We start from the raw sequence: 14,253 nt of genomic DNA on the forward strand, positions 1-14,253 counted from the left end.
TTTTTGTGAAGGGTGCAGGAAGAGGGCTTTGTGGGTGCCACTGGAGGTCCCATGGGGGCCATGTGGGGGGCCCCTGGCCTAAATTATTGTTTTTGCTAGTCATAGAAGGGGCAAAGACACTGAAGGCCCACCCCCCAACCACTAAAATATCCTCTGGCTGGAGATTTCAGCAGATATTGCCAGCATACTTCCCAGCATTGCTTCAGATCCATAGAGAGGGTCATAGAAAGCCCACAAGGCTAGAAACGTGCCCTTTAAAAAATAGAAGGAAAGCTGAATCTCAGGAAGCTACGTTCTGCATTTTTTCTACAAATATCGCAACAGGCATACAGGCTTGCCTGTAATCTACTTGTCAAACTTGATGGAATGTACTTGAGGTTGTGGCTTAAACATTCACAGAGGCTATAGAAGATCTGCGGGATACAAGCACCACTCAACACAAAAACTGTCCAAAAAATTTCATTCCTAGCCCCCACGGGGCTTTAGTGCTCTGTAAGATCGGTCAAAATGGGATGTCTTGGATAGCAGGTCAGTCCAGCACTTACGGAGGAGGTTGGGTGCACTGTTTGGGTAAGCGGGCGAAGCTTGTAAAGGAGGGAACAACTGATGGGGGAGGAGGGGACAAAAACTTCAGATTAACAAGCTTTGTGGAATGGGGCTTGCTCTGTTCTCAAGGGAATTCTGACTAAGGTTCCAACACAGCTGCAATGCTCTGTGAGTGAGGACAGATGACACAACCAACCTCCGTTTTTCCTCTTTTGTTCCTCTTCAGCTTCCTTCTGAATTTCTTGTATTATCTTCTCATCATCTTCCTATGAAAGACAGAAACAAACACAAGTATCAGCAGGGCTGTGGGTCTCTATGGTAAAAAAAGAAAGCTAACATTCTGTGTAAAAGTCCACTGAATTTTGCAATGAGAAAATCTGAATTCTGCATCTTGCTCGTTTTACAAAGTTTACTCTTCTTTGCTGCAATCTGTTTATTCCCCCCACCCCTCGACTGCTGGGAAACTTATACGGCAGCCCCCTCTGGTTTTTGAGGTTTCACCCACAGCACACTTTGAAGCGTATCTTTGGAGCCATAAGGAATAGGAACGTATTTTTAAGATGAAAACTGAGGGTTTTCAGGCACCAGAGTTTGGTAACCAATAAATATCGCTTCCTGTGGAAATACAGCTTCGCACACAGCCTTGGTCAAAAGCTAATGACAGCCCTGATGGGAAAGAGAGATTCAGACTGACAGTCTGTGCTTAGGGTGCAGATGGCTGGTTGTGCGGCTGAATGTTTTTCAGTGACAACTTGAATTGTGTTGGAAAGTGTGTGTGTGGGGGGGGGACAGCAGTTGGGCTACCATGCTGCTGACAACGTGCTGTGTGCTTGTATGGAATCCTCACCCACACCGCAGAGCATGACTAAGCTGCTTACAGACAGAACACTGATCCTACCGCAAGCTTGCTGGCCTGACAAAGCAGATGGCAACAAGCAAGCACGCCCCGCACGCCCCTTCCAAGGAGCAGCTGGAGCACTGTTAATCTTTTAAATGGCATTCGACCATTAAATATTTAGATTAAAGCTACAGCTCCCAAATGCAAGGCCCAACGACTGGACAGGACATAAAACGAGAGACCGGCTCTGGGAGCCAAAGACCGGGGCCGTTTATCTTGTCTAAGACACAAAGGATATATGCCCAGCAAAAAGATGGATTCAAATAAAACCCTCAATGGTAGGGTGGCTTCTTTGTACTTTTTAAAAAACAAAACAAAACCCTGCCCACCGCTCATGCTGATGGAAAAATGTGGCAAGAAACATGAAAAGAGTGAAAACTATGCAGAAAAGGTCATGTTTGCCATTTGGTTTCTCCACACCCCATTCCTGTACACCTGATGACTAGCAACGGAAATGCGAGCATTCACTCCAATAACCAGCAACATCTTTCAGGTGATGCAAGGCAAAGTGGACATTCTAACCAGGGGAGTTGCTTACTGTGCAATGGCACAACTCATCGAGTGATCAACAAGCATGGGTAAAAAGACTTCAGACTCCCTGAGGATGTATATGGGACCATCTCTCTCCATTCCTTCAAATCCCTCCTCAAAACCCACCTTTTCCACCTAACCTTTGGCTTAACCTCTGAATCTTCATTCCCAATCTGTAGCCAAGGTTTCAGTGCATTTAACAGCATTCTCTCCCCCTTGCTCTGCTGTTTCTTCACCATCTGTTTTGGGTTGTCAGCCTCTTGAGGGCAGGGACCTGTCTGTGCTGCTTACACAAGTCACTGTGTACACACTGATGGTGGTGGTGGTGGTGGTGGTGTGTGTGCGAGAGAGAGAGAGAGAGAGAGAGAGGAAGATAGCATGAGAGAACGTGTGTGTGTGTGTGTGAGAGTGAGAGAGAGAGGGGGAGAGAGAGAGAGAGGAAGATAGCATGAGAGAACGTGTGTGTGTGTGTGTGTGAGTGTGAGGGGGGGGAAGATAGCATGAGAGAACGTACGTGTGTGTGTGTGTGTGTGTGAGAGAGAGAGAGAGAGAGAGAGAGAGGAAGATAGCATGAGAGAACGTGCGTGCGTGTGTGTGTGTGTGTGTGTGTGTATGAGAGAGAGAGAGAGAGAGAGAGAGAGAGAGAGAGTTTCCCTCTCTCTATATATAGTTACATATTTTCAGTAATTCATTCTGAGTGCAGAATCAACAGAGGGTAGTAAATGGAAAACGTGTTGCGGGGAGTGGGGGAAGAGACTGATGTAAGCTGCACAGCTACTTGGAAAGCACATGGCCATCCCATACGGAAAATTTTAAAAGCAAAACCCTAGCACATCTTGTTTTCATTTCCCCCTTTGTAATGTCTTCCTGTATTCCCCCACCCCCACCCCTTCCAATGTGGAAAATACTCTGGATTTGGTGAGCGCCCTGGGATACTCCTATGAAATATGCTGTCTCTGCATTAAACACACACAGACACTGGAGGCCTGACAACTTCCCGATTTGGATCTGGTAAAGCCCAGCATGTCTAGAGCCTCTGCCAAGGCTCCCTGTTCTATTTTCTGATGGGTGTGGCTCAATATCTTGCCAGGGTGGGAAGTGAGCAGGATGATACCTCCAGAGTCTGCCCAGACAGAATGAAGTCCTACAACTCCCAGCCTTAGCTCCAATTCCTTTTTCTGAGTCAGCAGTTTAAAGTCAAGACTCTTGCCAAAACAGTCTCCAGGGCAGACTTCCAGGGATCTTCGTTAACCGAACAGCCCATCTTTTCCCCTGGCAGGAAGGGTCCTGGCACAACAGCCTGCGGCGCACTCTCCAGTTAAAGGAAGATTTTGGAGCCAGGCTCTGCACACCCTATAGCGCACACACCCTGCCTCAAGTGAGCGACAGAACATCACTGTGGATGTCTGCAGATACAGCAAAGGGCTACAGGGTGGGGTTCAAAGCCAAGCCTCTCGTAAGAACCTAAGAAGAGCCCTGCTGGATCAGACCAAGGTCCATCCAGTCCAGCATTCTGTTCACACAGTGGCCAACTAGCTGCCCGCAGGAAACCCACAAGCAGGGCATGAGTGCAACAGCACCCTCCTGCCCATGTTCCCCAGCACCTGGCATACAGAGGCACATTGACTCTTATACTGGGGGCAGTATATCGTCATCAGGACTAGCAGCATGCAGCATCACACTCCCGTTTCTGCTATTTCTTATTCCAGTTTGGTGGGGGGGAGGGACAGGTGGTCCTTTCCCTTCCTCTGCGCAGCCTTCAACATGCCCTGTACCGTTGTGCCATTGCGAGGACAAACAGAAAAGCTGGCTGGCTGGCAGGCACCCACAAGGTGTGCATGTTGAGTGAGTGCACACAGATAAGAACATCAGAAGAGCCCTGGTGGATCAGACCAAGGGTCCGTCTCGTCCAGCATTCTGTCCGCAGTGTGGCCATGTGTATACGTGCGACAGATCCATCTGTGCAGGAATCTCAGCATGCTGCCAGACCTGGTGGCAGCAGCACAGAGCAGACGACCCAGAAACTAGAGTTCCAGAAGCCACCTGAGACTTTGAAGTTTGGCTGCGGGCCACTTGCACCCTCAAGAGCGAGCAGAAATCTAGTCAGCTTGGCCCTAATGCCCCTGCTAGGAGAATCCTCAGCCGCAACTGCTGTGCAGGACTTTTCCTTGAAGAGTTTGGCTTTGGAAGGACCCACCTTGCTACTGGCAGGTTCCTCTACCAACAGCAAGGGTGCTTCACTTGCAGTGGAAACTTGCCACTTTCCCCCTAACAGCTGCTCCAGGGTGGTAAAGGGTGACCAAGGAAAGTGTGGTGGTGGTGGTGGTGGTGGTGAGGGGGCTAATTCACCACTTTGAGTGGCACCACCACCAAGGTCAATTAGACCATTCACAATCAAGCCAAAATTTCAGGACTGGCCTGTACTCTCATTTGATTCATCCATTAAGGGTGCAATCCTACGCATGCTGAAACAGAAAAAAGTCCTACGACACCCAGCACTGCTGGGAGTTGGACTTTTTTCTGTCTAAACATGTATAAGATTGCGCCCTGAGTGGCCAAACCTCTGCACAGATGTTGTCAGAATTGTGGCAGAATGGCTGTCCTGAAAATCTGCCTGTTTCCAATGCATACTTCCCCACTTAGCTCCTGATTTTATTTTTTTGGCAGGCGATTAATGCCTCTTGTGGGTTTGCATACTTTAAAGAGAAATCAGAACTCCTCTGGAACGGCGAGGGGACAAGAATGTGAAGCAAATGCACATATGGCAATGTTAATGCTTGACATTTATATGGGGCAAAGTTAAACACCAACGTTTCTGCTCATCAAGCATGCAGTTAACGTGTTATTGCCAGAGCCTTCTTCTCCCAACCCAGAAACTGCCACTAACATGACCACGGGGCTGGTTCACGCAAAGATGTTTTCTTCTCGTATGAAAGCGGCCCTTTATTTCCTCAGCGCGCATTCAAAGGGACAAATATAATTGGGACCAACTATATACTCATTGCTAGAAAGATTAAAATTCAGTACCAAGGTAAATCTGACTCTTGCACAAAGAAAAAGAGGAACTCTGTATCCTCCATCAATTATGCACATTAAGCAAATGCTCATGGGTTTGCTCATTTTGCACAATATATATTTTTGTTTTACAGTTCTGCATATTATTATCCTAGTGTTGCAAGTCATGGGTAAAGCAGGGTGTTTTACAGCAAAGGTGGGCAAACTTCAGAATCGTGGGATCTACTTTGTTTTTTACTACAACCCTGAGATCTACCATGCCTGACGCAAAAGACAGAAACGTAGAATTAAAGAATTCTCAGACCAGGGATTTGTTTTGAGTACCAGAACTGAGCAGAGCTCAGTCTTTCCACATGGTCCTTCCACAGAAAAATTCACTCGTGGTTAACCTGAACTTTCTACATTTCAACAGTATAATTTAGGGTGGGAGGGGGGAATTATGGTACCATGACGTTACAAACTCTTACTGGGAGAGCAAAATAAAAATAAAGTTTCAAGTCCTCATGATTCCAGAAACCAATGGTTAATACACGGACATGTGCCTGAGGCCTGCATCTCATGCTATGGCTGTCTTGTAAATAAGTCATTTGACTAGCTGCCTGTGGCTAGTTGACTAAGAATTGGCTGAGGCAACTAGTGCCTAAAGGAGTTGCACTTTTTCCATCCCTCTTTAAATATGTTTATATTCACTTCTGAAAAACTGCTTGAGGTAGCATACAATAAAAATACAAAGAACTTATATATCACTGGTCTCCTTCAATCAGGTTATCTGACAGGCCTTTCTGTCTTTTATCTCCTCTCCTCAGGACAAGATGGCATAAGACAGAGCTGCCCATCAGTGTCTATTTCTTTAAAATACAGCCCCCTTTGCCAGGACTGCTGGCATCCATAGCTCACTAGGAATACTGCATGTTCTTCCTGAGGTTTCAGGGTCCACAAAACAGGAAGCCTTTTGAGTCTCAAGTCTGCCAGAGATAGCCAGAACAATCCCCCTTTTAAATTAACACTTCTCTAGCCCCATCTCCTAGTCCCAAAGGTGGTAGGAGGGTTTTTCTCCTAGACCCAACAAGGTGAGAAGATCTTCCTGTTTAGGCATCAGTCTCTCATGTGTAAAGAAATCCTACCCAGTGGTGAAGGTATCCTATTTTCCCACCACTATTGCATCTGTAGAGTGCTGGTCAGCGGAACTTTTTTTGAGTGGTGAGGAACTTCTTGAATGCAGACCCTCAAAGGTCTACTGTGACGAGCTTGCATTGCACTGTGCAGATAAAACTGCTGGTGTTTGCACTGATTTAGGCACCTTGATTTTAATACAGTCTGAGATGGATGCAGCTAGGACACTTCCTTGTCAGGTTATTTTGGGGAGGTTTCAGTTTGGACAACCTGAACATGTGGACAAGTTGCTTGGAAGTTTGAGGCCTATCACCTGCTCTCTAGAACAGCCTTCTCCAACTTGGCCCCCTCCAGATGTGTTGGATTACAACTCCCATGCTGGTTAGATGTTTGCCCTCCCTGGACACATTAAAAGCTCTCAGGACCAGAACCATGTTTTGGTCCTCAGGGGTGGTTAATGCTTCTTTGAGGAAAGGGGGTCACCTTAAAATGGCAGTGATGAGACCTCTGTTGGGAATAAAGAAAATCAGATTTGGACCCTGTGTTGTTAGTACACAATCGCCAGGTGTCAAGTGTTCCCTTCTCAAGCAAGCATCTGGAGAGAGTGACGGTGTCTCAATTCCAGGCAATTCTGGATGATACCGATTATTTAGATCCAATTCCAATCTGGCTTTCAGCCTGGATATGGCACAGAAACCGCCTTAGTTGTTTTGGTGGACGACCAACATGTGAAATGGACAGGGGAAGTGCAACTCTGTTAGTTCTCTTGGACCTCTTTTAGCTCTTTTAGCCTTTAGTACTGTCAGTCATGGAGAGCCAGTATGGTATAGTGGTTAGAGTGTGGAACTGGAACTGGGGAGACCTGGGTTCTAGTCCCCACTTGGCCATGAAGTTCACTGGGTGACTCTGGCCAGTCACTGACTGTCAGCCTAACCTACTTCACAGGGTTGTTGTGAGGATAAAACGGAGAGGATGATCATGTGTATGCTACCTTGTGCTCCTTGGAGGAAAGGCAGGATACAGATGTAACACATTAATTAATTAATTAAATATTCTTCTGGCCACTGGAACAGGGACTCACAGTATCTTAGTGACTATGGTCCTTTCTGGAGGCAGCCTGGGGAGGATGAACAAGCTGAGACTTAATCCAGATAAGATATTGTAGAGGTGGGGAAACAGCTTAACCTGGAAGTGGATGGAAGTGTTTGACCAGTTCTGGATGGGGTTCCACTCCCCTCTGAAGGGCCAAGTTCACAGCTTTAGGGCAGTCACATGTAGAATAGACTACTGCAGTGCATTCTATGTGGGGCTCCCTCTGAAGATAGTTTGGAAGCTTCAGCTAGTGCAGAATGTAGTATCACTCTAATACTGTATCAGCTGCAGTGGCTGCCTGTTTGCTTCCAGGCCTATCAAAGTGTTCGTTTTGATCTTTGAAGCCCTAAATGGTTGGGAACATGTTATCTGATGGACCACTTGCATGCATATGAGCCTGCCTGGGTCTTGAGATCAGCCACAGAGGTACAACACGCTGACCTGCCAGGAGATACAATGAGGCTGATGAGCACACGTTACAGGCCTTCTCAATCATGGCCCCCCCATCTGTGGAACTCCCACTCCAGGGGGATACAGTTACCCCCCTCCCCCTTCTTATATGCCGGCCTCAAATACATTTTTGTTTCAATCTACCCTTGGTTAGGAAGTGTGGTTAGCTATCATTGTTCTTGTTTCAATTGTTATTATTAGAGTATCTTGCAATTTGGTGATATTTCCTGGTGCTACAACAGGTTTCTGCTGCTCTTTTAGACTTCAGAATTTTTTAAAGAAATTTTTTAAAAATTAACTGTGGTTTTGGTGATAATGATGCTGTTTCAGTGTAACTGTTTTGTTTAATTTTTTTTTAATTGAAAGCTGAGAAAGGCCACTAGTTTTGAGGAGCAGTGCAAAAATCTATTCGATCAATCCATCAATGGAGTAAGACATCAGGAAAATTCTACGTAAACACCACACGGTTTTAGGCAGCTCTGCCTAATGACCACTGTCTCTTCTGACGGCGGATGCACAAGTCCTAGTTATGAAATCTGGGCTTTCCCAAGTTTAGAGGCTGGGATCCCCCAATGAGAACTGCTGTCAACTGTTCTGCTGACCAACATTCTGTCCTCCGGAATTCTTCTTTTAACACTTTCACGCTCTCCCACTCTGCAATAAACATGCTTGCTTTGAACACCGACTGACCAAAGTGGTTATCATTACTCTTACCACAACAGGGGTCCTACTCATTCTCCTCCCTTTAATGAACTAGGCTGCTGAAGCAACTGCATTTAGTTATACTGGTCATTATCGTGCCAGGGTAATTAATGCCCTCTTGTTTATAGGCATGCATCTCCTGCGAACTGCATAGCAAACTGGGATGGGGTAGCCCCCTTTGCTTCCAAGATGCTGCACCCCAAGATGGCAACGACCCAACAGCTGAACTGCATTCTTCCTAGAAGTCTGGCGCAGCCCCTCTCTTGCCCAGAGGCGAGGAGATGGCAGGGAACCACATCCCGAGTCCCACCATAACATAAAAGTTTGTCTTCTTCCTCCCTCTCAAGTTATACGTTGGAGGTGTTGTTCTCCTCTGCACAGGAAGGGAAGAGTATCTGTTCGGAGACTATCATCTTGCGTTACCCTGCAAATGCACAGGGTTGCATACGCTGGAATTATAACAACCCAACCTTGCAAGGTAATTTTTAGTTACAAGGGTACAAACACTTTATATAACAGACCTGTTAGTGGGAGTTTAGCTAACCCACCTTTGGGGAGGGATCATAGCTCAGTGCTGCGATCCCTTGAGGGATCCCTATGATCCCTCAGTCCTATAATCCCTTGTGCATGCAGAAGGCCGTGGTGCCGTCAGCAGGCTGAAGTCCAGGGCCCCACTCAGCAAAAAGAGGAGGGCCCCCTAAATACAGCTGGGCTGGTTAACCACATTTTGAAATAAGTGAAGCAATAAGCTTTGCCGTCTAAACAGCAACACCCCACCCCCCACCCCGGCCCTGGTAAGATCATTAAGTGCATCGCTGGCAGGAAGTCCTGGTTCAATCCCTGGTAGGGTTGAAATGCCTTCTTTGCCCAAGATTCTGTCAGCCAGAGCAGACAACACTGGGCCAGACAAAGAGTTTGGCCTCACATAAGGCAGCTTCTTATATTCCTGTCCACACACATTTAGGCCAGGCAACGGCTTTGAAGAAAAAAGAGACTGACTTCTCCTTCCTTGCACAGATCGGTCATTCCTTGCTCCCGGAGACAATTCTTATTTGCAACAGGAGAATGTGCACTCGTCCAGCATTGTACATATGTCCCAATTCTATAAGACCGCAGCATGTGGCGATGGATACGTAATCCATCTCCTTGAGAATCACAACTTCTGTTTTGTTTTTTTAAAAACCCTATCGAGTTTCACAACCCTTACGGCTGCAAAGTTACGCTTTGTGTGTGAGCAACTGCACCCTGAAATTGCAGAAGCCACTCCAGAGAAAGGCAGCAGGTTGGCATTATTTGTATAATCCATACAGGGTGCAGAATTCAGCTTTCCTTGGCACAGAATTTTTCTAGTTCTCACCACACGTTAGCCCTGTAAAATGGCCACCTTATAGAAAATGGTTCTTGCGCATTAGCAACAGAAGAAGAGCCATGCAAGGTCTAGCCGGTCCAGCGTCTTGTTTCTCCCCATGGCCAACTGGGAAGCCCACAAGCAGTACATAAGGGCAGTAGCCCTACCCCACTATTGCACCCCAGACTTTAAACCTGGAGGCAGCACACAGCTATCGCAACGATTCTGTTGGCAACTCTGCAGGTAGGTGTAAACAGTTCAAATATGCACCCAGGTTTGAGCTATTATTAAGTTTACTGACTGACTTTTTAAAAGTCTCCCAGGAGAGAGAGAGAGAGAGAGAGAGAGGGGTCATTAATGACAGGAAGGATTTTACATCAGCTTCATCTGTGGGCCCACACAAGAGTCACATTAGGGCTACAAGACTGGAGTTTTCAGAAGAGACTATCATGTTTCCTACAACAGGATGCCTGGGGACCTGTGTATTGGATTTGGATTAAGAATGGCAGGCAGTGAGGTGTGAATTTACCCAGAGATATACAGTATTTAATGCAGTAATTTAATGCAGTAAACATGCATAAGTACACCAATTTGCTAAGGAAGTTGGCAATTTTCATGATTTTAGAGTCGGTCCTCATAGCTGTTTTCACGAACAGCGAAGGCCATGCTTTTTGCTACTAACAGAAGCTAAAACAATGCAAGGTAGTCGCTCTTCACACTGTGTACCTTCTCACTGATAAGGGATGCTTCTTTCTGTACTGTGAGAAACTTATTTTGCTGCCAAGAGAGAAAGGCCTTGGTAAAGGGAGGGGTGAGTGTGTGTTTTCTGATAGTTTGAACTAAATGACAAGACCAAGTCCCATAAAATCCTGAGCAGCAAGGCCTGCTGCCTGTTTCTCGTCAGAGAGGGGGAAGGCGCGCCTCCTCCCCAGATAACCAGCCCCGAGGAACGGTGCCCCATCACTCCCCTGGGAACCAGAGTTCCTGAACCAAGAGTTAAGGCTCATGTAAGCTTTCTTTTGCTTTCTCTGCATCCCTTTCCCATCAGTAAATCATTCTTTCACACAAGTGGACTTGAGTCATATTGGTATCCTCGAAGCTGTTTAGTATGTGGGCCCTGGCCAGGCCCCAGTTTAAGACAATCTGGTTGTTCATCACAACAAAAAGGGCACTGATTAGCATAGCACGGCACCACATAATATAAAAGACATCTCCTTAAAATGTGACCCAGGGGAAACTGCGGGTCACAAAGAGCCATTATGCATGTGGCCCCATTTCTGAACTTACAAGAGGCCAAGCTGCTATATGGTTTCTGTATCTGTTACTATTCAGCAGGGGTGGGAAGCTTTTTCAGCCTGAGAGCCAAACTACAAATGGGAAAGTTCTCGGGGACCATATTCCATCTGTGGGCAGGGCCACATGTGATTATTAGTATTTTTCGCCTACTCAGAAATCAGCAGGATGAGGCTTCCCCATGTCTACTCAGATGCAAGCAGGATTGCATCACTCAGCAGCACTTCCAAATAGCACCCCAAATATCACATCTCTGCATGTCTACTCACAAGTAAGCAGCAATCCTGCCTGCAAAATGCACACCTCAAAACCTTTGCAAGAGCTTGACACTTTCCTGGGTATTTAAAGGCAGTAAGTGATCGGGGATAACGACAGCAACAAAAAAAGCCTGTGGGCAGGATGGTGAACCCCCAGACTCAGCATGCTGGTTCCCCATCCTTGCTATACAGGGAAGCTGCGAAACACAAACCAGAACACCAAGACACCCACTCATAGAGGCGGCAGCTTTAAATCCAGGAACATAACTAGGAAAGTTATGAACAACGTCTAGAATGAGGTGAAGTTTAAGTGCTAGTTTACCGCTAGGCCAATACGCCTGAACTGCTTCCTAGCATTCAAATAGTAGTTTAGGGTGCAATCCTAGGCAGACAGAAAAAAAAGTCCTACAACTCCCAGCATCCTTCCAGCTACTCATGCAGGCTGGGGAATGCTGGGGTTGTAGGACTTCTTTCTATCTAAACATGCCTAGGATTGCATCCTTATACATTCATCCTCAACGAGAGTGTCTAATCCCTTTTTAAAGCCATTTCAGCTATCAGCTATCAGCTGTCACCAGCTCTGGTAGGAGTGGATTTCAAAAGTAATGAAGAAGTGAAGATGTTCTTCCTTTCGCCTGTTCCGAATCTAAAGCCAAAGCAAAACCCCAAGTACTAGGTATGAGAGAGGGAGAAAAAGAAATGAGAGAAAGACTTTCCTGATTCCACCAGGCTGCAACAGAGGGAGAGAGGGGAAGCAAGGACCACTCCATCAGCTCTGCTGAGACCCTGGCTCCTTTTGGCTCCTCCTCTCCCTCTACAGCCATCTAGCAGCAGCCATTTCCTCTGGTTGCAGCAGAAGGAGAGATGGGACAGTGGAGCCTATAACTTCAGCTCTGCTGAGAAACCAGCTCCACTTGGCTTCTCCTGTCCTTAAACCATTCCCATGATAAGAACAACTATTTAACTATAACACCTGGTGCCTGAATTAGCTGGTTTTCCTTTACCCCCTCACCCGTTTTTCTTTGTGTGTCATGTCTTTTACAATCTGAAAGACTGTAAGCCTATGGGCAAGGGACTGTCTTGGTTTTATTGATCTTACGTAAGCCACTCTGGGAGGCTTTTTGGCTGAAGAGCAAGGTAAAAATGCTTTAAATAAGCAAACTTCTAGGAAGAGAATTCTTTAGGGGAAATAAAAAAGGAAGGAGTTATTTTTGTACTTTGCAACACCCCTCCCACCCAAAAAGGAAAAAAAGTAAAGAAAAATGGAGTTTAGAGCCAAAGCAAAGATCACAGCAGACAAAGACCCAGCTGTTAATTTGGTCTTGTTTAACTTCAGAACCTACACCAACTGGGTTCTAGACACCCCAGTAGGTAACCAAGCTAAGTCTAAACAGGCAAACATCACCACAGGCTAAAATAAACTGAAATCCATTAAATGCTTTATTTAAGCATTTATGCAAGGGTTAAACCTAACCCATGGCCCCAGGTTCAGAGGACATGACAAGCCATGGCTTGAATATTGAAAAACCACTCAGCACATTCCAAGGCTCACTGTGGCTTAAACAAGCCATGGGGGCAGCAGTGATCAAATGAACCGGGTAATGAAGTCAGTCAAATACAAAACAAGTGAAAAATACTACCTAAAAACGACAAGAACAACAACAACAAGCAAAATGGACAGCTGGACAAAACAGCAGCAGAAGAGACAATAAAGACTCAAGATTCTAAAGGAAAGGTTCACTTGATGAATAGTAACATGGAAAGGGTTCCCAGGAGGTAGAAAATTTTGCAAAACTACAGCTACAGAGAGAATCTTAACAGCTTGTAACTGTTTCAGACTGTGCTGTAAATAAAGTTCTTCCTGGGGGGAGGGGGGAATAACCCCCCCCACACACACACACTCTTTTCCTCCGCAAAGGAAGGGAGGCAAAATTAATCTACATACTAATTCAGCCGTCCCCAACCTGGTGTCCTCCAGATGCATTGGACTACAATTCCCACATCCCTCTGGTGGCTGGAGGTGATGGGAATTGTAGTCCAACACATCTGGAGGGGGCCAGGTCAGGGAAGGCTGATTCACACCTTTGGAACCAGGGTGGAGCGCGAGCTTTTGTTTTACTGCTTCAGTGGCACACACAGCAAGAGTACAAAACTTAAGTGAAGAAAAAAAACCACGCAGCATCGGAGAAAGGAAAAAGGAAGATACTAAACCACACAGAAAGCTGACATCATCAGCCAGAACTTCTCAAGTAGATGTGTTCAGTTTAATGCAAAAATGTGATTGCAAAATATTTTTATAAGGGTTTTTATATGGCGCTGCAACCGCGTCTGTATATTGAGCGAGACAGAAACTGGCTAATTATTCCAGGGTGGAGGGTTGTGTGTGTGTGTGTGGTTTTTTTTTTAAGGCGTTTAAAAACAGTGAATAGGAGCTGGTTTCTCCATCTGTAATGCAGAAAATATAAAAATAATCATAGTAAAAAGACTTCCTTCTTCATGCATGTGTGGCACAGCCGTTCTCAATAAGCTCTAAAACGGTTTCATGAGGCAAAGATATTCAGAAAGAGGAGGATTTCTTTCAAATCATTCGCATCTTAGCCAGGGAGTGTTTGAGTAACAACAGGCATAGGCAATGGGTGGTTTAGCTAAGTACTTTCAATGCAGCAGAAAATGGAAGGTAAAGAAGGTGCAGGGACGGAAGAAAGCAAGGGGGAGGAGGGCAAATCATTTATTACAAGGGAGAGAACACACACACACACACACACACACACACACACAACACATGGACAGCTTGGCAGCTTGTTCATCAGTGAGATCTACCAAATGGTTTGTGAACTAAAGGAATGAAGGTGGGGGAAGGAGGCCAGCTTAAGTTGTATGTGGCCTGGTTAAAGAAGCCTGCCACTTGCCTCTCAGCAAACATTAGCTTAGACTTTGACATAGATTCCTGCACTGAGCAGGGGGTTGGACTCAATGGTCTTATAGGCCCCTTCCAACCCTACTGTTCT

At 46.0% G+C, this 14,253-nt stretch overlaps 1 protein-coding gene across 6 annotated transcripts in view; it reads right to left on the reverse strand.

The window, feature by feature from the left end:
* RNF216 (ring finger protein 216) overlaps window positions 1-14,253 on the reverse strand; it is a 108,229-nt gene that overhangs the window by 2,166 nt on the left and 91,810 nt on the right. For all 6 annotated transcript variants that reach the window (XM_084818314.1, XM_084818313.1, XM_084818309.1 and 3 more), the window contains one exon: window positions 743-812. In XM_084818314.1, coding sequence (XP_084674440.1) covers window positions 743-812 — 70 coding nt within the window. The remainder of the gene's footprint in view (window positions 1-742; window positions 813-14,253) is intronic.

This window comes from Heloderma suspectum, chromosome 12 (assembly GCF_057233095.1).
Source record: "Heloderma suspectum isolate Gila_16-S chromosome 12, 16-S_ref, whole genome shotgun sequence".
NCBI classification, from domain to species: Eukaryota; Metazoa; Chordata; class Lepidosauria; order Squamata; family Helodermatidae; genus Heloderma; species Heloderma suspectum.